The sequence below is a fragment of the Anser brachyrhynchus genome (assembly GCF_964034855.1).
Source record: "Anser brachyrhynchus genome assembly, chromosome: 29".
In the NCBI taxonomy this organism is placed as follows: Eukaryota; Metazoa; Chordata; class Aves; order Anseriformes; family Anatidae; genus Anser; species Anser brachyrhynchus.
Genome location: NC_137722.1, coordinates 346190 through 368045, shown reverse-complemented (window position 1 = coordinate 368045; position 21856 = coordinate 346190). Strand labels below are relative to the sequence as shown.

The 21856-nt window shown below is 57.2% G+C and overlaps 2 protein-coding genes across 9 annotated transcripts; one reads left to right on the top strand and one right to left on the bottom strand.

Moving 5' to 3' along the window:
* Positions 1-38: 38 nt before the first annotated feature.
* On the bottom strand, positions 39-16510 carry GALNT6 (polypeptide N-acetylgalactosaminyltransferase 6). Of its 5 annotated transcripts, XM_080570648.1 has the most exons (12): positions 16460-16508; positions 14094-14278; positions 7829-8419; positions 6711-6883; positions 5417-5566; positions 5073-5307; positions 3242-3359; positions 2935-3135; positions 2347-2478; positions 1393-1494; positions 1111-1263; positions 39-1005 (listed from the first exon to the last, which is right to left on the bottom strand). In XM_080570648.1, exons 3-12 carry the CDS (start codon positions 8314-8316, stop codon positions 892-894), a joined length of 1866 nt encoding a protein of 621 aa, XP_080426774.1. In that variant the 5' UTR covers positions 8317-8419; positions 14094-14278; positions 16460-16508; the 3' UTR covers positions 39-891. The 5 variants fall into 5 exon arrangements, with proteins under 5 accessions (XP_080426774.1, XP_080426778.1, XP_080426777.1 ...); XM_080570652.1 differs by lacking the exon at positions 5417-5566 and having other exon boundaries at positions 16460-16510; XM_080570651.1 differs by lacking the exons at positions 14094-14278; positions 16460-16508 and adding an exon at positions 13156-13299.
* Positions 11591-21261, top strand: LOC308184013 (uncharacterized protein). 4 transcript variants are annotated; one of them, XM_080570680.1, is made up of 6 exons: positions 11591-11623; positions 12359-12620; positions 13392-13459; positions 15134-15256; positions 16292-16800; positions 17866-21261. In XM_080570680.1, exons 2-6 carry the CDS (start codon positions 12592-12594, stop codon positions 18028-18030), a joined length of 894 nt encoding a protein of 297 aa, XP_080426806.1. In that variant the 5' UTR covers positions 11591-11623; positions 12359-12591; the 3' UTR covers positions 18031-21261. The 4 variants fall into 4 exon arrangements, with proteins under 4 accessions (XP_080426806.1, XP_080426805.1, XP_080426807.1 ...); XM_080570679.1 differs by lacking the exon at positions 11591-11623 and adding an exon at positions 11635-11761; XM_080570681.1 differs by lacking the exon at positions 11591-11623 and adding an exon at positions 11776-12272.
* The last annotated feature ends 595 nt before the right edge of the window (positions 21262-21856 follow it).

The window sequence follows — 21856 nt, the reverse complement described above, 5'->3', positions numbered from 1 at the left end:
CTCTACTTCCAGGAAGGGTTTTTCTCCCCTAAATGAAATGGCAACAAAGTCGTGGCAGCTACGTAGGACAGGAGGGGCTCATGCTCCGGGCAGCGCTGGGGGCATCGCTCCCGGCCAGACCTCGCCTTTGAGACCCTCACTGCAAAGCCCTGGGAGCGCAAGCATGCCGCGCAGGGGCCCTTCCTCCTGCTCAGCACGAGCAGAACCGCACCAAGAAATAACAATCATGAAATCATAATTAAAAAAAAAAAAATCATCTAACATTTTTTCTCCCCCAAAATCAAGCCTGGTATCTAAGGCAGACAGCCCAAAGAGCAGCCCGAGATCCCTCTCCCTTCCCAGGAGCAGGGATGCCCGGTGCTGGCAGCAAGGCAGGGCTGGATCCTGGCAGCCGACAGGCGCGTCCCAGCACCACGCACCCAGCTCCTTTCTGTCTGGGTTGACCCCCCGATTCAGCCCCGCTGCAGGATTGACCCCGCGGCCCTTTTCGGTCGCGTGGCCGTCGGTCACCGCCCTCCTCCTGGCTGCAGGAGCTTCCCACCAGCTTCCACACGCAGCTTCTCAAATGCCCATCGTGAAGGTCAGTCTCTCTCCAAGGAGCCCAGGGGCCTTGGCATGAGTCCAGCACCTTCCTTCCACATCCGGGCACCAAAATACACTGTCGGGCTCCTCCACGACCCCCTTTCAGGCTCCTTGCGTTATTGCCGTGCCCCCGGAATTTGCAAACGGGAGCGGTCAAAAGGCACAGGACTGAGTTCAAGGCAGATGTGAAATGCAGCATATTTAAGGCTTTTGCTTCTTTTAAATTAATAAAAAAAATAAACGGGGAAGTTTTGGATCCTGGTTTCCTGAGCGCGGTCGGGGCTGGCCAGGGCTCGGTCCACTCGCCCGCTAGGTGAAGGACCAGAGCTGGTGGGGGTCCGAGGGGTTGCAGGGGACCATCGAAGGGTGCTTGCCTCGTGCCGTCAAACACGTGCGGGAGGCTGGGTTTTTAATCAGCCGGTCCTGGCCGAAAACAAAAGACAGCGCCCGGCTCAGCTCGCCCCAAAGGACAGGAGCCACATCCTGTGGCGCTCCCCGGGGGCACCGCGTGGGGACGGGGCTGCTCACCTGCGCCAGCTCCCACTCCTCGTTGGGGGGCACCCGCGTGGGCTTCCCCCGGTACTGGCAATCGCCCAGCTCGGCCAGCCCCGAGCCCGCCCGCAGGCACAGCTGCTTGCCGATGTTGTGCCGCAGGTCCCGCTGCGTCGTGTACTCGAAATACTGCGGGGGGGCAAGAGCAGGGGAACATCAGCCCCTCGCCAGCTGCACCCCGATCAAACAACCCGTGGGGGAAGCACGGGGGGGGGCTGCAAGAGGGGCAATGCTCCCTGGGGTTGTGCAGGTGCCTACCTGATTGCCCCCCATCCCGTGGCACGGGTACATGATGAGCGGTTTCCCACCGTGGTTGTTCTCACCGACATCCAGGCAGCTCTTGGTGCCCTCATTTTTAATCTGCAGGGAAAAAAAACCAACAACAATAATAAAAACGGGGAGAGCGGAGAGCTCAGCCCCACGGATGGAGCCACGCTCGGTGCTGGGGTCGCAGGGCACCTAAATATTGCTGTGCAAACATGGTGCCGGTACCAGGTCCGGGTCCCTCGTCCTTTCCAGGACGCGAGGAACGCCCACGGCAGCGCCTCCTCCTCGCCAGCCGGGCGATTCACGCGGCTCAGAGCGAGAGCCGCCCGGCCAAAGTTTCAGGAAATAGAAGCGGATTAAAACCCGGGTGGGAGCCAGCGCCGAGCCCCCGGCGGACACGTAACCACGCTCAGCTTCCCGGGCAGCTGGTCCCGCGAGCCCGAGGAGGGGCACGTGCAGGCAGGCCACCGGGTGCCAGCTCAGAGGAGGGGATTTTCGGCAGCTCCCTCCCTACGGGCAGAGCCAGCGCTCCGCGACCTGCCCGTCCCCCTCGGCCTTGTCTCTTGGCACAGATCATTTGTTTTTTTTTGGGGTCCACCTCATGCCTGTCAATGCCCAGAACTGATGGCATGGGTTAGGAAAACTTTCAGCTCGGGAAATTTTCAGCTCTTTTGCCTGATTTAACCCATGCGACAGCCCCTCCGGGGCCCCGAAACCAGCTCTGCTGGATTCCAGCTCTCAGCTTCATCTCTTCACTGTCAGCCGGAGCCCGAACCAGCCCCATCAGCTGAACCAGAAAGGCAGGGGCCCCTCCAGCACCCTGCTCCGGGCTGCCTTAAATGCAAAAAGCAAAGCCCAGCCTGCTGGGGACGTTGCTGCCGCCACTGTTTCTAGCAGAGGGAGCAGCCCAAGGGGCAGCAGGAGGCTCCGCACCCCCGTACTTACCGCCCCATAGAAAGTGGGAGTCAGGTCGGGGACGAACATCTCCGGGTAGATGGTCTGCAGGTACCAGGTGAAGTTCTTGCAGTGAAGCTGCTCCCTCAGCTTGCGCCGTTCTGTAATGTCACCATACGTCTTCTATCGACAAAGTCACGTGAGAAAATTAAACTAACCTCCGAAGCCAGCCAGGAAACCCCCCCCGAGCCAGCACAGAGCTTTGTCCTCCCAGCTCTGCCATCGTCCGTCACATCACTCCCGAGTCTCGCTGCAGCCAGGACCGAGACAGGCTCTGGGGTCCCGCGAGACACTGCTGGTCCCAGGCAGGATTTGGCCGCTCACACCTGGGACGTTCTGGTGTCAAAGCAAAGCTGAGCTGCCGAAAAACCTTTGGTGCTGTAAAATAACCTGTATTTTTCTGCTGGAAAATGCTACGGCAAAAAAGGGCATTTTGGGGGCTGTATCTTTCCACCCGCATTTGTTTGCCCAGCTCCAGGCTGAGCTTGCAGATCCCTTGCATCTCCCTCTGCTCAGGCCTCAGCTCCGTGCAGGATCAGGCCCCCAGGACAGCAAAACCACCGCTGGCGTGCATGGTACCTCTCTGGCCATCTGCGCAGCCTGCTGGTTCCTCCTGTAGAAGATCTCCTTGTAGCTGTCCATCCAGACCTCGGCCAAGCGGACCTGGTTCCTGGAGATCACCTGCGTGCCCTTGGGGAAGGTGTGGGGGCTCTTGGAGCGGAAGACGTGGCCCACAACGGAGCAGGGGATGATCTCAAGCTGGCCCCCGCACTGCCAGACCTGTGGGGACAGGACACGGGGCTCCAGCACCCCCTGAGGGCATCGGTGCCCCCGGATAAAGGGCATTCCCCAAAGCCGTGTTTTAAAGAAGGTGCCTTGCCCTCACCCTGAAGGACATTTCCACGTTCTCGCCCCCCCAGATCTCCATCTGATCATCGTAGGAGCCGATGTGCTCAAAATAGGACCTGGAAATGGCGAAGAGGCCACCGGCAAAGGTCGGAGATCTACAAGACAGAGAGAAAACAGGCTGGAGGGAGGCTGCCTGCACCCCCCCTGCGCCTCCACCTGCAAAATGGGTTAAAAAAAAAGTAATAATCTGAATTTTGGGGACACCACAGAGCAGCTGCAGCCCCTGTGCTGAGTGGTACGGGGCTGCTGAGCGCCTTGCAGCAGCACCCCCAGGCACCCCTCCTCGAGCTCCCACAGCTGTGGGAGAAGGGACATGGCCAGGACAGAGCCGCTGCCAGGAGGGGACAGCAGGAACGTGGTGGCAGCACAGCAGCGAGGGGCCTCGCTGCTGGTTCACGATTCAAAGCGAGAGGAGGATATTATTACCGAAAACCTATCGCAGAAAAGAAAGGCAGAGATTAGCTCAGTGACCGGGCACCCTATTCACTCCTCCGGCTTTTCTAATCTGCTCCATCTGATCTTTACAAGAGGAAGGCTGGAATAGAAACTTGCTTTTATTCAGGAAAAAGGAGGGGGGAAAAAAAAAAGAAGGGGGCTTGTTGAGTGGCTGCGTTCCTGCCGAGAGGAGCGGAGAGAGATTAGACGCTGCTGGGAGCCAAACTGTCGGAAAAAGGGACCTTTATTGGGGCAGGGACGTCGCCCGGGTGACCTCTGCACAAAGCCAGCCCTGCTGCGGGCAGGATGCGGCCACGGCCAAGCACAGTGTCGGGTATCTCCCGGTGGGGCTGCTGGGCTCAGCGAGGGGCACCAGCCGGAGGTGCAGAGGGGAACCCCCCCCTTTCACCAAGCCTTTGTGGGGACACGGCTCCGCAGCACCCCCGTGGTCTTGCAGCTATGCCAAAATCACCCCCTGGCTGCTTTGAGGGGCCGGGATGAACAAGGGGCTGGTTTTGAAGGGGTTACACTGACCCATCGGGCATTCTTCCTGCATTACTTCCAACCCGCGCGGGGTCCCTGCCTGCTCGCAGGCTGCACTCCACACACCCAACCCCTGCACATCTGCCTGCAGACAGCCCCAGCTCCCCTGGGGGAAGATTTTCTCCCGCTGTTTAACCCCACAGGGAGAAGGAAACCCCACGGACGTGGTGAGCAGGCTGCAGCCTGCGAGCAAAGCAGCATGCTTGGGTGTTGGGGGGTTTCTCTGCATGCATAACGGGGTGGGAAGAAAGAAAACGCGAGGTGTCTCTGTGCAGCCCGACCCGCAGGTAACATCCCCTGGCTGCTGTGCCAGCGCAGGCAGCCACCCGGTGCCCAGGCTTTCCAAGTGCAAAATAAAAGGCAGCAATTAAGCGCTTAACGAGAAACTGTGCAAGAACTGAGATACAGCTGGAGGCGATTTAAAAGCTCTTCTCATAGAAGTCACGTTTATGACTCTGCGCTCACCAAAGCCACCCTGAAGTTTCCCCTCCACTACCTGCATGGCCCTGACCTTGCCTGAGCATCCCCTCCTGGGAGAAAGCTGCCCGAGATGCCCTGACCCGAGCATCCCAGGGGTGGATCCCCTGGGAGTACACAGCTTCACCCGCCTGGCCTCAAAGCTGTGGCTGGCAGAGAGAAAAACACCTGGGAAAACCCCATCTTGCTGGGAAAGGAGGAAGATCGACCGGAGGAACCGGCAGCTTCCTGGCACGGGACAGCTGGGGCTTGCACGCAGCTCCGCCACCTCGCCTGAGCATCGCCTGCTCGGCCGGCTCACTGCACAGCTTTTGGGTCTGGAGAGGATGCCAACACCCCCTGCCAAGGCTTACTTGATGGGGTAGGTCTCATCCTTCCTCCGCTGCCTCTCCCGGGGCGGGACGACCTCCCAGCCGAAGGTCAGGCTCCAGTCGAAGTTGCCCCGGCTGTGCTGCTTGCCGTACTGGACCGGCTTGGAGAACTCGAAGGTGTTGAGGTCGATGGTGGTGATGTCGGGGCTGACGACGGCCGTGGGCTCTTCGGCGATGCGGGACAGGAGGGGCTCCAGCCAGCCATGGAAGCACTCACCTGGGGGCATGGGGAAGGGTGAACCGACCTCGCGGGCACCACCGTCGCCTTCCCCTCTCCTTGGGGACCGGGGGGCACCCGCTTGTGGGACGGGGCGGGGGGTACTCACAGTGAGCATCCAGGAAGGTCAGCACCTCCCCGCTCGCCACACTGGCCCCCAGCAGCCGGGCCGTTATCAGCCCTTTCCTCTCCTCCTGCCGCACCACCCGCACGATCTGCAGCTGCTTCACGTAGCGCTCCAGCTCGTCCTTCAGGTAGTCTGGGGGGGGCCAGGGAGGGAGGAGAGCCACCAGCTCCAGGTGAGTGGGGGGTGCTCAGCCCCAGCTCCTCACGCCCAGCCCACGGGGTCCCTGCCCCTTGGAATTGGGGTAGGGGCTTCCCCAGTCCTGCTTGGACCCTGTGCTAGGGTTGGGGTCCAACCGCAAGCTTGGGGAGACACAAATCCTCCCCGTTCCCCCAGCCCAAGAGGTTTCAGTTGCTAAAAACTAGGCTGGTGATAAATCCCCGTGCTGCCCTGACCCGAGGAAATGAACTCCCAGATCCACGCCTTGGCTTTTCCAAGGTCTTTTTCCAGCAGCCTGGGGAGAGGCTGCTCCAGCCCTGCCCTCAGGTTACACCTGCTGCCCGTTTTCATGCAGCCAGGCCACAACCTCTTGGCCAAGGACCGGCCAAAAGCTCGCTGGGGCGGAAAGACAGTTGCACCCAGTTGCACCCGGTGTCACCCCGCGCAGAGAGCACGGAGAGGACGACCTGTGCTTGGGGCAAGAAAACCCAGAAAAGAATAGCTGCCGCGTGAGAAAGCCCCAGAGTGCTTTTCCCGGGGATGCTGTCTGCTGAGTGAGACATCGCTCTTGCCCCATAGGATGTCCGCACGCCCCAGGGGATGTTTCAGGCACGTACACCCTTTTATTCCAAGGTGCTGTCGTGGCACACGCAGGTTTCTGCACCCTGGAAGCTCACGCAGCTACCATGGGCGGAAACAGAGCGTTTATCTCCAGGACAGGGCAAGGGTAAAGTCTGCTCCTCTCCTGACATTGAAACATGTCATTAGTTTGCTTTGGGTGTAACTAATTAAGATTGCCAAATTGCGGTGTAGCGGGTGAACAAGCTGTTTGCCGAGGTGGCAAGGTGTTTGCAGGAGGTGGGAGGAGCGCCTGGGTTTTATCCGGGGGCTTTGTTAAAAGGAATTAGCAGCGTGGAAGGAAAAAACCCAACGGTGCTCACAGCAGGTACGAAACAACATGGGAAAATGCCCGTCCATGCCCTGAGCCACTCATCAGAGCTTTCTGCTCTTCCTTGCAGCAGCTCAGCGCCGCTTCCAGCTGCTCACGGGGAGGCAGCGATGCTCCTCGTCCCCCCGTCCTGCAACCTCCCGCATCCCCCCGCTACCAGCCCCAACCCACCGTCCGTGCTGGCGTCGTCCACCAGGATGATCTCCTTCAGCAGCACGGCCGGGGAGGCGTGCAGGACGCTGTACACCGTGCGCAGCAGCGTCGACCAGGCTTCGTTATGGAAGACGATGACGACGCTGGTGGTGGGCAGGGGTGGGCAGCGCTTGAATTTCTGGTCGATGCACCTAAGGGGGGCGGGTGGGGGTTGGAAAAAAAAAAAAAAAAAAAAAAGAAAAAGCAGAATTTAAGCACGACACGGATGGGACGTGAAGAACCAGCGGGGCAGGGATGCCAAAAACAAAATACCCCTTGTCCCCCCGCTGGGGCGTTCTGCATGGTGAGGCAGCAGCACCGGCAGCCCCCGCGGCTCTCGGCTCGCCACCACTTTGATTTCAATTGGTTTCTACCTCTTCCCCCCCAGCCCTGCCGCTGCCACCTCCGGTTGAGTGAATAACATTCCCGTCCCACCCCAGACCCGGTGTCCCCCCATTGTCACTGCTACACCTGCTAGGCACGGATAATTGCCTGCTGGCTTGGGGCTGGGGGGGCCGGTCTGCGCACCAGGGCTGGGTTTCTACCTCCTATTCAAGCCCTTTTTCTCCAGGAGCCCCCCCCAGACCCACCCCCGACCAGGCAGGGGCTGGGGGCACGCTCTAATCCGGCGGCCCAGCGCCGGAGGGCAGGCGGTGCAGTCTCTGGAGCTGAGGCTGCTTCCTTCGCCCCCCTGCCTGGCCGGCTCTGAGGCTGTTCCACTCGGCTAAGAAAAGAAAAAGTCAGATTATGGCGGAGCTGGCCGAAATAAAAGAGGGAAGGGAGGAGCTGGGGGAGATGCTGGAGCCAGCCAGCCGTGGGGCCAGGAGCAGGTACTTGGGGACACAAAGAGCCGCCGCACGCTTTCACCCGTTGCAATTAAAAACCAAGCACGAGGCAGACAGAAATGAGGGGAAATTCTGGCTCCCCAACCCCCTGGCCCCAAAACAGTGAATTTCTGCCTCCTGTGCCAGGCTGCTACTCCACTGATAGCAGAGGCAGCGAGCCTCGCTTTTATTTCCCCTTAAACCTGCCCTGGAAGGAGCAAATGAGGATGGCAAACGAGCCCAGGGCTACGCGGTGGTGCAGAGGGCTCTTACTCGGGTGGGCGGCTGTCGGGTCCCAGCGCTCGCTGGAGGGAGATGCGGTCGCTGGCGAAGGCGTTGAAGCAATGCTTCTCGTAGCCCCGCTCCTTCTCCTTGGTCTCCTCCGGCGTCCACTGGTCCTTCTTGAAGGCTTTGCCGTCAGCTCCCGGGCTGTTGGGGTCCTGGGGGGGCCGCTCCATCAGCGGGCGCAGCTCCGCCGCCGTGTAGAAGCCGGGCAGGCAGGAGCGGGCGCTGCGGGGCGGCTCCTCCGGCTGCACCGGAGCCCCGATCTGCAGCTTGGGCATCGAGTCCCGAATGTTGTTGACGGCCCCCAGCATCAGGTCGATGACCTGGTCCTTCCCGTGGACGATGTTTTTCAGCCAGGGCTCCTCGCTCGGGTCTCTGTCCCCGACGTCCTTCTGCAGGATGAAGAGGAAGAGGACGAAGATGGCGCCCACCAAAGCCACCTTCAGCGGGCTGTAGCGTCGCCGGAGGAGCCTCATTCTCCACGTGGCGGCCGCGCCGTCCTCCCCACGTGTCAGCGACGCGTGTTTAGGGACACGGGGTCTCCAGACGCTTCATGGTGACGTGCTGCGCTCTGCTAGCCTGGGGAGGAGGAAAAACACCCGCAGGTTAATTCCCAGACCGCAGTCAACAGGATGCACTTTGGCTGCGATATATAAAGTTCACTCTCCGCGGGGCAGCGAATGAGTCTGGCTCTTGGCATCGCTGCCAGCAAGCAGAGCCTCTCCCACGTGGCACCTCCCAGTCCCTCCAGCCCACAAACCCACGCTGAAAATAAAACGACACACAAAAAGCGGGGCTTGAAGGAGGCTGCGAGCTGTGCCGGCTGCTGCAGCATCACCCCGCAACCCTGCGCACGGGGAAGGAGCCACGCAACGGAGCTAAAAGAGCCGCTAACTTCACTCTAACATCCCCAGATACGCAGAAAAAGCCTTTCCCAGATACTTTTCCTGCCTGCAGCATCGCTGGGAAGGAGAACACGTGCAAGTCCCCTCGGAGCTTCACTTTTTGCTGAAGGGGAGCAGCAGGTCCAGCGCCTGGCTCTGCCCCGGCCGAGAGCTCTGTGATGCTGCCGGGACTGCCGAGCTCTGCCCCTGGCAGCGAGCCTCCCGCCGCCGCTCTTTGTGAGCTGCTGCCACCGGAGCATGGACAAGCTCCGTGGGAGCCATTCACCGGCATCTCCCCTCCTCCTCTTCAGAATCTCCCCCTCCTTTTTTTTTTTTCCTGATGCTTTGGAAATTGTGAAGCCCCCCCACAGCGCCCTGGAGTGGAAAAGGGCACCTGCCATCAACTTCAAGGGCGAGGAAGCTCAGCTTGGGGCTCCTTATTCTTCCGCGGCTGTGCGAGGCTTTATGGGCCGGGGGAATAAAGCGGCGGGCTTGTAAAGGAGGAGGAGGAGGAGGAGGAGGAGGAGGGACAGCCCGGTCCCTGCACCCGAGGTCACCGCTTTTAGGAAGGGCTGCGGGATCAAAGCCGGCAGCCGGAGCATGCTTCACTGCCAAGTGCGCCTGCAGGGAGGGGTACCGGCTCCCGAGGAGGATGCTGAGAACCACTCAATGCAGGGGGGGAAAAAAAAAAAAAGCAGAAGTAAGGAAAAAAAAAACTAATTCTCCCCGTTCCACTTGTTTCAGAGCTGAGCTCCCGCCTCACTTGAACCCCTGGGTCCTGAGGTTCTCAAAGCCTTGTGTGGCAAGGCGAGGCAGCATCAGGCAGTGAGAAGTGACTTATTTTGGGGAGAAAAACCTATTTCCACTCTCCCCACATCTCTCCAACAATCCCCTGCCTGCCACGTTGCTGTGACCACACTAATGAAGTGCTCGTTACCCGCTAATAAGCCCCAGCACGGCATCCAGGGCGAAGGCACCGCTTAGCACACAACAGCGGCTGCAGCCCCCAAGGGTCCATCCCAGGGGGGCTCCTACCTCAAACCGCAGTCCCATGCCCTGCCCGAAAAGCAACAAAAAACCCCTGACAAGCAGCAAAACAACCCCTCGAGGCTGAAATCTCAGACCAGCCCTTCCCCGAGGGCTCTCTCCCCGCTTTAACCTCCGGCGGGTGTTGCAAGCGAACCACGAAGAGTGGAGCTTGCGGGGTTTGTAGAGACGGCATCGAAAGGACAAACACGAGCCACGGGACGTTTCCTCCCGAAAGCCAGCAGCCACCGAGTGACACCTCCGCAGCGGTGCGGGCGCTGAGTCAGGGCGCAGGGTGGGTCCCCAGGGTGCCTTTTGCAACGAGCTGCGGTGGGAGCTCCCGCACGCTGCTTTCTGCTCCCAGCCCTCCGCCACAAACCTGCTTCCCACAGGTCGAAGCCGCCGGCGGCCCCGCTGGGCATCACCCCCCGAGCTCCCTCCTGGCCACAGCACCCCAAAAATCCCCCTGGGACGGGGCTCGCCAGGCACCCAGCAAAACCAACGGCGGAGTGAGCGCATCGCGGCTGCGCAGTGTTGGTCCCCAGCGGAGCCTGTTGCATTCAGAAGAGGTTAAAAAAAAAAGGAAAAAAAAGGAGGGTTGGTTGAAATAACCACCAGCATGGTCAAACCGAGGGTGGCAGCGGGACGGAGCCCGTGTGGCGGGGGTTCCCACGCAGCTGCGACACCCAGCGCTTCCTCTTTGACGCCCAAGGGAGGAATTGGTGGGGAAGCTCTCGTAGCTGAAATCGGGACCTTCCTCCGGGGAAGGAAGCACCGCGGGGGGGACAAATAAAGGAAAAACAGAGAGACCTCGACGCCGCGCCCCGAGCACACGGCCTCGGCTCCACGTGGCAGCGGGCCGACGGCAGCATTGGGCTCCGGGTGCCAACGGCCCCCTGGGACCACACCAGCGGGGCGCAGCCCCACGGTGCGACTGCTCTGTGCACACCCAGCTGAGGGCCGGGGGAAATCCGGTCCTGTTCCCCGTGGCTCCAAGGAACGGTTATTGGATTGGAGTCACCGGTTCTCCCCAGAGCATTACAGCACGCTTTAATTTTAAGCAGATTGGTAAAAAACAGTGAAACGGGGTGGGAAAAGGGAACGTGAGCGCAGCTTGGTGCCCGGGGGTGGCCCTGGGGGGTAGGAGGGCTCCCGCCATCACCGGCTGGCCCCGAGCCGCTTCCCTCACCCTGGCCGGGATGAGGGCCCCGGGAAGGGCTCCGGGAAAGGCTCCGGGAAGGGCTCCGGGAAGGGCTCCGGTCCCTCCAGAGCCGGGACACCGGGGCCAGGAGCGTGGTGTGGGCTCTGCCTACCGGGGGTGAAACGGGAACCGGGACCCCTGGCCGACTTCGGGCCGGATCCTGCCCGCCACAGCGCCCCGAGCCCCGCAGCACCGGGACCCGCTGGGTTACACCGGGGGGCTCCGTGCCGGCCCCGAGCCCGCTGCACCGGCACCCCCAGGGCACGGGCTGAGCACCGAACCGGCTCCGTTCCGGTCCCCAGCACCTTCCCCCGGGCACCCTCGGGGCACGGACTTCGCACCGGGACCGGGACCGGGACCGGGACCGGGACATCCCCCCCCAGCCCCTACCCCCCCTCACCTGGCTCCGTAGCGGCGGCGGGCGCGGGGCCGCAGGTGCCGGGCCGGGGCCGGGGCGTGGCCGGGGGGCGTGGCCGGGGGCGTGGCCGGGGGGCGTGGCCGGGGGCGTGGCCACTGCCGCCACCTGCCACCGCCCCGGGGCACAGGTGTACGGCGCCCGCGCCGCGGTCCTAGCGCCGCCCGCCCGACGGCTGCCCGGCCAGGGGGACGGGACGGGGCGGGGCGGGGCGGGGCGGGGCGGGGCGGGGGGGGCCGTAGGGGTCCGACACCCCGGTACCGGCCCCGGCGGGGCTCGTCGGGGGCACCGGGGCATGGCGCTGGGGGTCCTGAGAGCCACGGGGACCTCTAGGGGCTGCAGGGGCCTGGAACCGGGGGTCTTGGGAGCGATGGGGACCCAGAGGGGCCTGAGCCGTGGGTCTGAGGGGGGGCAGGGTCTGCAGGGTGCTGGGAGCTAGGGGGGCCGCGAGGGCTGGGCAGCGGGGGTCTGGGCAGTGGCCGGCCTATAGAGGCCATAGGGGCCTGACACCTGGGGGGCTGGGGAGCAGCAGGGCCTATAGATGCCTGGCACCACGGTGCTGGGAGTCACAGGGGCCTATAGAGGCCATAGGGGCCTATAGGAGCCTGATCCTGGGGTTCTGGGCGCCAGTAAAGGCCTGAGAGCCCGGGTGCTGTAGGTCCTGTAGCATCCGGCTGCCAGGAGCTGCAGGGGCAGGGCCTTGGGAGAGCGGCACCGGCTCGGCGCGGGTGCCCTCCCTGCTGGTGCTCAGTCCTTGCTTTGTGTTGCGTTTGTTATTCTCGTTTGTTAATTATTCCGTGGTGGCAGAGCCACTACCAAGCCTCCGCAGCTCCCAGCTCGGTGGCAGTGTTTCGCTGAGCTTGGGCTTTATTTACAGTCCTTTTTATCAGGCTGCAATAATTGCTGGTAATGTTTTCGTGTGCAAGTGGGTAAACAGACTATCGACACTGAAACTTGCTAATTATTCCCATCTCTCTGTCGTCCCTATTTAGCCTTTATCTTCTCACTGACCTGCTGATGGCACCAGTTTGCTGCTTTCCAGCAGCGCCACAGATCGGGACGGGGACGCGCATCCCCGCGGCGTGTGATGGAGCAGCAGCCCCAGGCCGTGAGCCCCTGCTCCACGCGCCCCATTTCCCTTGTCCTCAAGCCCCGTGTTTAACGCTAGATGGTGGTATCTTCATGAAGCTTCGACCTGAGGACTGCCAGCTGCTCGACACTGCTGATGGCAGGAAAACTCCCTGGAAAAGCCAGGTGAGATAGCGGTGGTGGGAGAGAGACCCTCCGGAGAGCATCGGTGGAGGAAGGACGTGGTTGGGGACAATGTGGCAGGTACATGCATGGGCAGTCCTTTCTGCAGGGGGTTTCTGCACATGGAAGGAAGGGCACAAGCAGCCCCCAGCCTCCCCGCCCATCTCTGTCACGACATACAGAAGGGCAGAGGAGCATGAGGGAGATGCTGGAGGCACCAGGGAAAGCCCAGCAGCTTTCTCTGGGCTCCCAAAGGCAGAAGGGACGAGTGCTGGGAGGATTTTAATCACCCGTCAGAGAATTTTTGTTGGCTCCTGTGCTCTACAGAGGATTTGGGGATTTGAGCTGGGGTGGGGTGAGTACTAATTTGGATTATTGGGATATTAGCTTGAATATTAGCTGCCTTACAGAGGATAAGCTTTGTGGCGGTCAGTGTCGCAGATGCACAACTACCCAAGCAGCCTCCACATTAAAGCAGCAACAAATTGCTTGAGAAGGGCAGGGGAAAACTAAGTAACAGAAAAGGCAAGTGTCTTACCTGGCATGGTGCAGAGAAGAGCCAAAACTCGCCCGCCACAAGGCCACCCATGGCCTTCATAATAGTCTCCTGTGCTTTCCAGAGCTAATTTTAAACCCTGGGTTTGCACAGCAGTTGCCTGTAATTCACTGCTGCTTTATTTCCTGTCTCGCTGCTGTGCAGAGGTTTCGCTCTTAACACAAAAAACTGAAGGGAAATTCCCTGCCCCAAATTTTTCTGTTACTGATCTTTTTCAGTTGCGACGCGCCGAGCCCGATGTCACGCCGCGGCTACCCAGCTGGGGGAAGGAGGGCCCCCCCCAAGAGTAAGTGTGGTCCTGCGGAGAAGGGAGCTTTGGGGCTTCATGGGGTCCACGCAGGGCTGCGTCGCGGGGAACAGGGTGGGAATGGGCTTTTCTCCTCATTAAACCAGCCCCAGTCCCCAGCGCCATGGGAGAATGCAGCCGATGGCACGTCCTTCCCCTCCGAGTCACTCGGTGAGCGACCGAGTCCCCGAGTTTTTGTTTTTGTTCTTGGACTGCTTCTTTAATTGCGATTTGAAAAACGCTTTTCAAGATTACACAGGAGATTAAAATCTCCTGCCCTCCTAATGTCACAGTAGTAATTTGGGGGAAATTAAGAAGCGCTGAACGACTGAAAAAACAGCAGGAATCTTAAAAAATCAATACAGGCTTACTTGGGAATGACAGCTCCAAATCACACACTTCTTAATAATTAATTGGCATAGTTATATATAACTCCTAGGCAAAATATACCCTCTTAATCTTTAATTTGATATGTTACCAATGGAGTTAGCTGCTTTGGAGGTTGCAAAGTTTATATCCTTGGCTTTTAGGAATCAGTGGGACCCAAACAGCTGAAAATACAATCCAGCTATCATCACGGCTTGTTTGTGGGCTAAGAAGCGCAGAAATACCCTGCTCTGGAAGCGAACCTTACCATTTTGTCTGAAGTTTTCTTTGCGCTCGGTGCGTTTCCTTCACGTCGGCTGGGATTTCTGCCCTTCGCCCCTACCGGGGAATCCACAACACCCTGGGTGCCAGAGGAGGTTTCATCAAACCCATCAGCTGAGCCTCTAATTACAGAGCCAGAGCTTAAATTCACAGTGCTGAGCAGCAGCGAACCTGGAAAATATGACAGGAAGCAAAGCTGATTTGCATGTTTATGCTAATCGAGATTGCACAAATCTTTCAAATCAAAATGTACTTTGCAGATGGCTTGCAGATTTATACCAAGCTTTGGTTTTATTTATTATCTTTCAGACTGGTAATAATTGGTGCAATATGGTAAAACTGGAAAGCCTAATCCACAATACAGCTGTTAAAGCAGTGAGAAATGTACTGAACACAACGCAGAGATTTTTCTTTGTAGTAACAATATTTGGTTAAAGCATACCATGTGGGCATGAGCTAGATTTTCATTTGCAGAGCATTTTCAGGAGCAGAATGGGCAGCTCAGGGCTGAGCATCTCAAGAAAAGGGAATTGAGCCCCCATACTTGGACCTCTTTCCCTGCTGGTGTTCGTTGCCAGGAGTTTGTTTGCTCTCACACCACTGCACAAAAAAAATAAATCCCCCGAATGCACAGCCCTTGGTACTAAATGAATGCTAAATGCAAGTTTCCAGGTAGACTCTTGCATAAATGGGACTTTTTGGTGCTTTGGAGCTGATCTCATGGCAGCTGCAGGCTGAGAGGTGGAAGAGCCCAACTTCGCTGTTGAGTTATCCCCTGATTTAGACAGAATCACTTCCCTTTTCAGTTTTTCTCTTTTCTATGTAAATAGCAAGAGAACTGGAACTGGCAGTGCTTCTTTCTGCACAGCCTCATATGCACAAGCTGCGATCTCTGGAGGTCTCGCACCACGACTGAGCATGGTCCTCCCCAGCTCTGGGTAACCTTGGTGGCTCCTTGCCGCCTTTGAAAAACACGCAGCCGGTCATTTCCTCTTGTTTTTTTTTTTTTTTTTTTTTCCTGATTAGGCACAATGGAGATGGACAAAATATTCCTCCAGCTGTGTGAGGAGGTTACCAGGCTGCAGGATCTGTGTGCGAAGCAGGGCAAGCTCCTCCAGAAGCTGACTGCCAGGAAGGGCCCTGTCCTCGGTAAGCAGCAGGGCTGGGGAGGGCGTGCTGAAATTGCTCTTTCACTAAAAAGAGCAGATCCACACTGATGGGAGTGATTTGAACCTTTGTCCTCATGCTGGCAAGAGGTTTGCTGCCAGAAGTGGGGGTGACATTAAAGCAGGCTTAAGGCACGCATGCTCCACTCCCTGTGCTGGCTGTCATAGCTTTTTGGCTTCGCCTTCACCATCAAACCAGGAGTAATGTGTGTGTCTGCTTCGAGTCATGTTAAAACCACCACAGGCTGCTATTTACATGTGTCTCCCCTGGGGAGAGTGGGAAGGAGCTGGGGCAGATGGTACTCATTGCCTAGAGCATTTTTGGAAGGCAGCGGTGGTGGTGGAGCCTCCTTGGACTGCAGATTGCCTGGGTGAATGTTCTCGCCCAGCAGCCTGCCTGGTTTTCCAAGAAATCTCCTGGTCCCCCACCATGGCCCATGTGCTCATCTGCCCCCCCCCTCCCCCCCAGCAGTCACATTAATCTTGCAGGGTTTTGCAAGTTTTTCCTGACCTTACAGGGTGTTTTCTGTGGTCAGGAGGGATTTGCCCAGACGAAGGGCTGCCATGTGCTGATTTTGCAGCTGGGCAGCCCCGCGCGCTCCCCAGCCCTGCGGTAGCCTCGTTTCCCCCGTGAGGAAGGGGGCGAGCTTGCAGCATCACCATCTGCGCGTCCTTCCCTCGGGGCTCGCACGCAGATAAACAGCTCCAAACAGTACCCAAACCAGCGCCATTATGCAGGGACGCAGCGATATCTCCGCATCTCCCCTCCTAGGACAGTTAATGCTCTTCCTCCAACTCGCATCCCTTTCTGGCTCTCCTCAGATGCCGTTTCTTTGCTGCTCCAGCCTTGTATTTGCTGCCACCCCCTAGCCGTGGGGGCAGCGAGCTTTGCTTGCCTACTCCCCCCCGTGGAGATAATGCCCGGTTGTTTCACTGTAGCACAAAAGGAGAATAAAGCGTGGGGAAGGGAAAACACAAATGCCACAAAACCCCAGGAATGACCTGTTTTCTTTCAAAGATATCCCCATGTCGCTGCCGATCCAGTGCACGGAGGACACGGTCACGGAGGAAGGGGAAAGGCCACCGGGCAGCCAACAGAAGTGCCCCGAGGCCCCGGAGGGCTCTGCCCACCCCCTGGTGCAGCCGCACGCTGCCAACGCGCCCGGCTGTGACAGCAGGTACCCACCGAGTGCCCCAAACGGCAGTGTCTTCGACGGCGGGGCTGGAAGAGCAGCTCTTGCTGTGGCTTTTGGCAGCAACAAGGCAGAGAGAAGTGAGAAGATGGATATAGACACGTGGCTGAAAAACTGTAGGATGCTTCCTGTCATGAATAGCCCTGAGGAAGAAGTGAGAGCTTGCTGCAGCCCGCAGGAGTTTGTGGCACCAAATGCCGAGGCTGTGGACTCCTTCCTGACTCTCTTGGACCTTTATAAAGGCCCAGAAGCCCTTCAGAAGGAAGATGCTCCCAGTGAAAGCCCTCAGCCTGCTGAAGAAAAGGCGCCAGTAGAAATCCGAGGACCCATGAAGGTAAATTGTGAGGCTGGCAGGGATTTTTGTCTGTGAGTTTTGCATGCTCTTCCCAGTGTAACAGCATCTGCCAATCTTCATCATCCTCTCCATCAGCCCTGGTGTAACGTGGGGAGCTATGGCAGAGTAGAGGTTTATGGTTATGTCCTGGAAAGGCCTCTAGGCACCCTGTTATCCAGTTCTGAGGGGAATTAGGTCCATGAAAGTCCCTGGGATCTGGCTGCCAAGCACCTGATGCTCTTTGGGAGAAATCTCTCCTGTGATCCTTCCTGCTCCTGTCTGAGGTATTGAGGAAACCTTGAGGTGATTGATTCAGTCTGGGAAAGCCTGTATTGACCTCCTTTGGATCTGAAAATTAAATGAGTTCTTAAATATTTCCTTTATTCTCCGGTTTATCAGGTTCTGGTAAGGCTTCACAGTGTGCTATAGGTGGGACACCAATGCTGGAATGGCCAGTGAGTGTCCTCATAATGCCAAGCCCATTTCCTTTAATTCGTTTTCCCAAATAAGGCCCTTAAAAATTATTTCATGGCTGCTGTGGCTATACATTCATGGGGAAAGCTATCGATTTTCAGCCTGGGCTTTATTTAGAAGCTAGTTTATTTTTAAGAAGAAGGAGGAGAAGAAAGAAAGAGGAGGAAGCGGTGTCTGTCTGGTAAAGTCCTAATGTGCCTTATCAGCACTTAAATGATAATGGCACAAAAGGAAATTACAAATGCTCTCCAGTTTGCTTCTTACAAAAGCACTTTTCTCATGTTCTTGCTTGGGTAGTGATTATAGCGCTCAGGGGAAAGCGTTGGGTGATGGGGGAGGCTCAGGAGACAGCATCCTCTGGCAGATTTGGGCGAGGATGGAGCAAGGTGGGACTTGAGCTCCCCCAGAATCCACCCCAGGGCAGCAGCTCTTTGCCCAGCCCTCCTGTGGGCACAGAACCTGCTGTTGCTTTTGGAGGCTGTGCTTTGGTATGGTCAACCCTGGGATGTGGAGGCTTAGACACAACCAGGGGCTTGAGAGAGGCTGCTTCTGCCCTTCCCACTGACCACTTCTCCCTTCCCATCCCTGCAGACGTCCTGGACACCAGGCTGGATGCTGGAGGATGCTCCGCTCGGGCAAGGTGACGTCCTCGCCTCCGAGGCTGCTCAGACTTATGACATTTGCCAGGCGATTTTCCCCTCGGATGCGGCAGCCCAAGCAGACTATTTAAAGCACGTCTTAACCCATATGAAGTAGGACTTTCCACTCGTAAACCTGCATATTTGCACCGCGACCACGATGGGCTCTGGACTTTCATGAGATCCTGCTGCTGGATCAGCTCAGGCAGCAATCTTGTTCTGAGTAATCTGGCGTGCTCCCAAACTTGTGCTCCCATCCCTTGTGCCCTGCTTGATGGGCCAGCTGGGGGCTCTGGATGTGCTTTGGCTTTTTGAGCTTTGGGGATATCAAAGCAGCTTCTGTGCCAGGGTCTGGAGGTGTGTAGGGGATGTGGGGAGCTGTAACTCAGTGGGAAATGAACAGTTTTCAAAATTCTCCATAACCAGAAAGGTTGAAATATTTTTTCTGTAAATAGGGACATTTGAAAAGCATTGGCTTTTTACAAGAACATGGAAGGCTGGGTGAGAGACTCACAAGGTTTTCATGTCACTAAATCTGAATTTGCCTTTGAAGAGAGAGCCCTGGTGCTGGGGCTGTGTGTGCGATGTGGTCTGCTCCGTGGGGAGGGGCGATGGTGCAAAACTTCCAAGTCCGTTACCAGGAAGCGTATAACCGGGAACTGCCCTCACTCCTCATTAAAACCTCATCAGCTCCAGCTCAGTTGCTCACAAGAGTTTAATTGATCCCTCTCCAGGTGGGAAGAGGCTTCTCAGCACCCCTCGGCATGGGGTCAGCTCTCCTGGCTCGGTTCCTGCTGTGCTTAGGGAGCAGCTGCGATGAGATGGGCGCGTGCGGCATTGTCCTGTCTTTCTGTCCGGTCTCTCAGGGAAAATGACCTCTGAATGAAAGGCTCTGGGAGATGGCGGCTCGTTGTGACTGTGGCATGTGGAGGAGACAGCTTCTGCGGCTGGTGCTTTGCCTGAGCCTGGGTGAACTTTGCTGGGTTATGGTTTGTCCTCAAGCAAGGTTTCCATCTCGCCCTGAATAACAAGAGCAACACATTGAATGCAAGGGTGCCATCCCTGGGACCATAATTAAGATTATACTTGTTCATTAACAGCGCCTGTGACTTTGCTGTTGTATAGCATTCTCCATCAAGGTTTATCCATGTGTTTTGCAAAGGAATTTACCTGCAAAGGCAGGGAAACTGAGACACCAAATGCTGATTAGCTCCAAATCACCAGAGGCCTCTTTTTTTTTGTTTGTTTGTTTGAAAAAAGTTCATCTCAGGTCTTTATGTTTAGCAAGTAGTTTCTGAAACAGATTTGGCATCACATCTTTGAGGCAACTTGCACTGAAATCGATATCCAGGTTCTCCTCTGCTGCCACGGATCAGGATTAATTCCAGTCCCCAGCTCCAAAATCTCATCTTTAGCACCGCAGATAATGGCTCAAGTCTCTTCCCAGAAGCATGGCCGCGTTTGTGAAGTTGCTGTGACCACAGCGGAGCTGATGACAAACATCTGTGTGTCCTGAGGACCTCATCCTGTCAGACGGGCAGGGACTGACGTGCACGGGGCTGGGTGCTGAGCTGGCAGCACTGTGATCCCTGGCAAACCCGGGCTTCCCGGCTGTTTCTCCAAGGACCACGCTCCAGGATGAAGCCTGCAGCTCGTTTGCTTAGAGCCTCAGCTCGGAGCTCAGTTCCTCTCTTCACGCAGATGCCGGAGCGGCTCCATGAGCAGGATCAGGGCCCTTGTTTGGCTGGAGGTCAAAGTGGGTTTTCTCCCATCACGGTGCAACCTCCCCATTTGCATCTCCAGCTCCAAGTTTTATCCCATGGCTCCTCAATTTAATTAGATTGTGGCATGATTTTATAGTGTTTTGTGCTCTTGTTTAGGACCTGGAAGAAAATACCAGTTTCCAACATGCTGAATTACTGGAAGCACCAGCTCAAAGAGAGAGCCAGAGCGAGAAGGGCCATAAATTTATTTGGTATAAAATTGTAACAGCCATCCAAAACTTGCCGGAAGGAAGAAAACCATCCCAGTTCCTTCTGCTCCGAGAGCAAGTCCAGTAAATTTAATTTAAAAATCGCAGGCACAGATGGCTTTTCTCAAGAGTAAAAGCAGTCATGGCACAGCACTGGCTTCCGTGAGTTGTGCTTTGAAATGAGCCACGCATGCGTGTGTGCGTGGCATTGCCCGAAACAACATGAAAAATCACACCGGGCGCATTTGGGGTCACCCATCCCCAAATTTCGGCGTGATGCTCTGCCTGCGCTCCATCCCCGGTGACTCAGGCCGATTGAGCTGTCCAAGTTTGACCAACTAACTTCACCGTGTGGACTTCTTCGACGCGCTTCGTTATATTTTTAGATGTCGCGTTGTGCGGTGCAATTAGTCACCCCCCTCCCAGCCAGATGGTCCACGGTGACACAGGAGCTTCTTTTTTTAATCCGACACTTTCCATTGGCATGAGCATGCCTCTGCTTCCTAAATAACCTTAAGTATAGGGTGTTTGTTTTAGCTGCAGAGAGTGGGCGGCGTGTTATTGTTTTTCCCCAGGTTTGGCTCACCAGGGCTCCAGTGGGTGTCATTTCTGAAAAGTCAGGAGCAGAATGATGGCAGCTTCCAGTAAGGAGAAATTGGAAAATCAAGACTCGATGCACTGGATTAAACCTGCTGTAATTCTTGCTGCTGGGCGTGTGCGTCGGGCAGGCACAGGAATATGCGCATCCTCCCACGGCTCTTGTTTTCAAGGCTTGAAGAAGCTGAAGAAGGCGATCCCAGTGCTTCCCAGTGAGAACCAAGCCAGCCAAAAAGCAGCTGAACACCAGATTTGGGTGAAAAATGTTCACTCGTTGAGTTTTCTAATCGAGGAGCCGAAACTCTGTACGAACACCCACAAACTCCGATATCAGACACTTCTGAAGCCACGTTTCTAGAGGAGCCAAAAGAAACCAGGACCCCACAGGGCAGGAGGGGGGGGAGGTTTAATACCCCTCATGGGAACGTTATGAAATATTTAAATTTCCTATAGCGATAACAAATATTGCTCAAAGGAAAGAAGCTCTGTGATGACTGCAGTTGTCCCCAGTCTCTCCGTCATTCCCAGAATTGCCATCAGCAGTAAGAGGAGGGGGGATCATTGCCCCACAACCTGCAGCAGGACCCCTCCGTGCCACCGGCAAGAATAGGAAATCGCTACCGGCTGTTAATTAATAACCGACCCTCTGTTTTCGTCTCCCGTTAATGGAAGAGAAACGGTTCCTTATCCCGTCTCATTTGGCCGTGGACTCGGGGAGTCTGAAACTGGAACATGGAGCACAGGACGTACATTTCCAATCAATTAAAGAACTTTAAAACACGGTCATTTGAAGCGTTTTACTTATGAGAACTGAGAGCAATGTCCTGGGCTGGTGAATTTGGGAGGGGCTTTTGCCTTTAATGTAAGATTTGCCACAGGCCTTTCCTGGGGAAAAACATGGGGCTAACGGGAAGGGAGAGCGGGGCAATCCCTGCACCGCGGTGAGCCTCGCTGCAGGTCCCTTGTGAGAGTGATTTAAGGGTATTTTAGCGCTTGGTTTCCCTTGAAAATACGAAATGCTTTTGGGGTCATAGAGGAGATGAAGTTCTAGCGGCTGAGCCCATCCAGAGCCCCAGAACGCTGGGGGAAAAGCAGCGTTTTAATGTTTGCTGGCACTTTGTAAAATGCCTGTTGGAGGGCTTGGGGGGGTGAGGCTGGAGGGGGCTGGGGGGTGATGCTGGAGGGGGGACAGGGGTGATGCTGGGGGGGTGATGGAGGAGGCCCGGGGGTGATGCTGGAGGGGGGACAGGGGTGATGCTGGGGGAGGTGACGCTGGGGGGGGGATTGGGGGCGGTGAGGGGGAGGTGATGTTGGAGGGGGGTCGGGGTGGTGCTGGAGGGGAACTGGGGGTAACGTCGGAGGGGGGCGTGATGCT

Bases quoted from the DNA above. Each gene is read 5' to 3' on its own strand.
- GALNT6 (XM_080570648.1), bottom strand. From the start codon at position 8,316: ATGAGGCTCCTCCGGCGACGCTACAGCCCGCTGAAGGTGGCTTTGGTG. The intron at 3,360-5,072 runs GTAAGCCTTGGC...TCTGTCTTGTAG, and splicing joins GATGAGACCTACCCCATCAA to ATCTCCGACCTTTGCCGGTG. The intron at 1,495-2,346 runs GTAAGTACGGGG...TTTTCCCTGCAG, and splicing joins CTCCCACTTTCTATGGGGCG to ATTAAAAATGAGGGCACCAA.
- LOC308184013 (XM_080570680.1), top strand. From the start codon at position 12,592: ATGGCAGGAAAACTCCCTGGAAAAGCCAG. The intron at 12,621-13,391 runs GTGAGATAGCGG...GATCTTTTTCAG, and splicing joins AAACTCCCTGGAAAAGCCAG to TTGCGACGCGCCGAGCCCGA. The intron at 13,460-15,133 runs GTAAGTGTGGTC...TTTCCTGATTAG, and splicing joins AAGGAGGGCCCCCCCCAAGA to GCACAATGGAGATGGACAAA.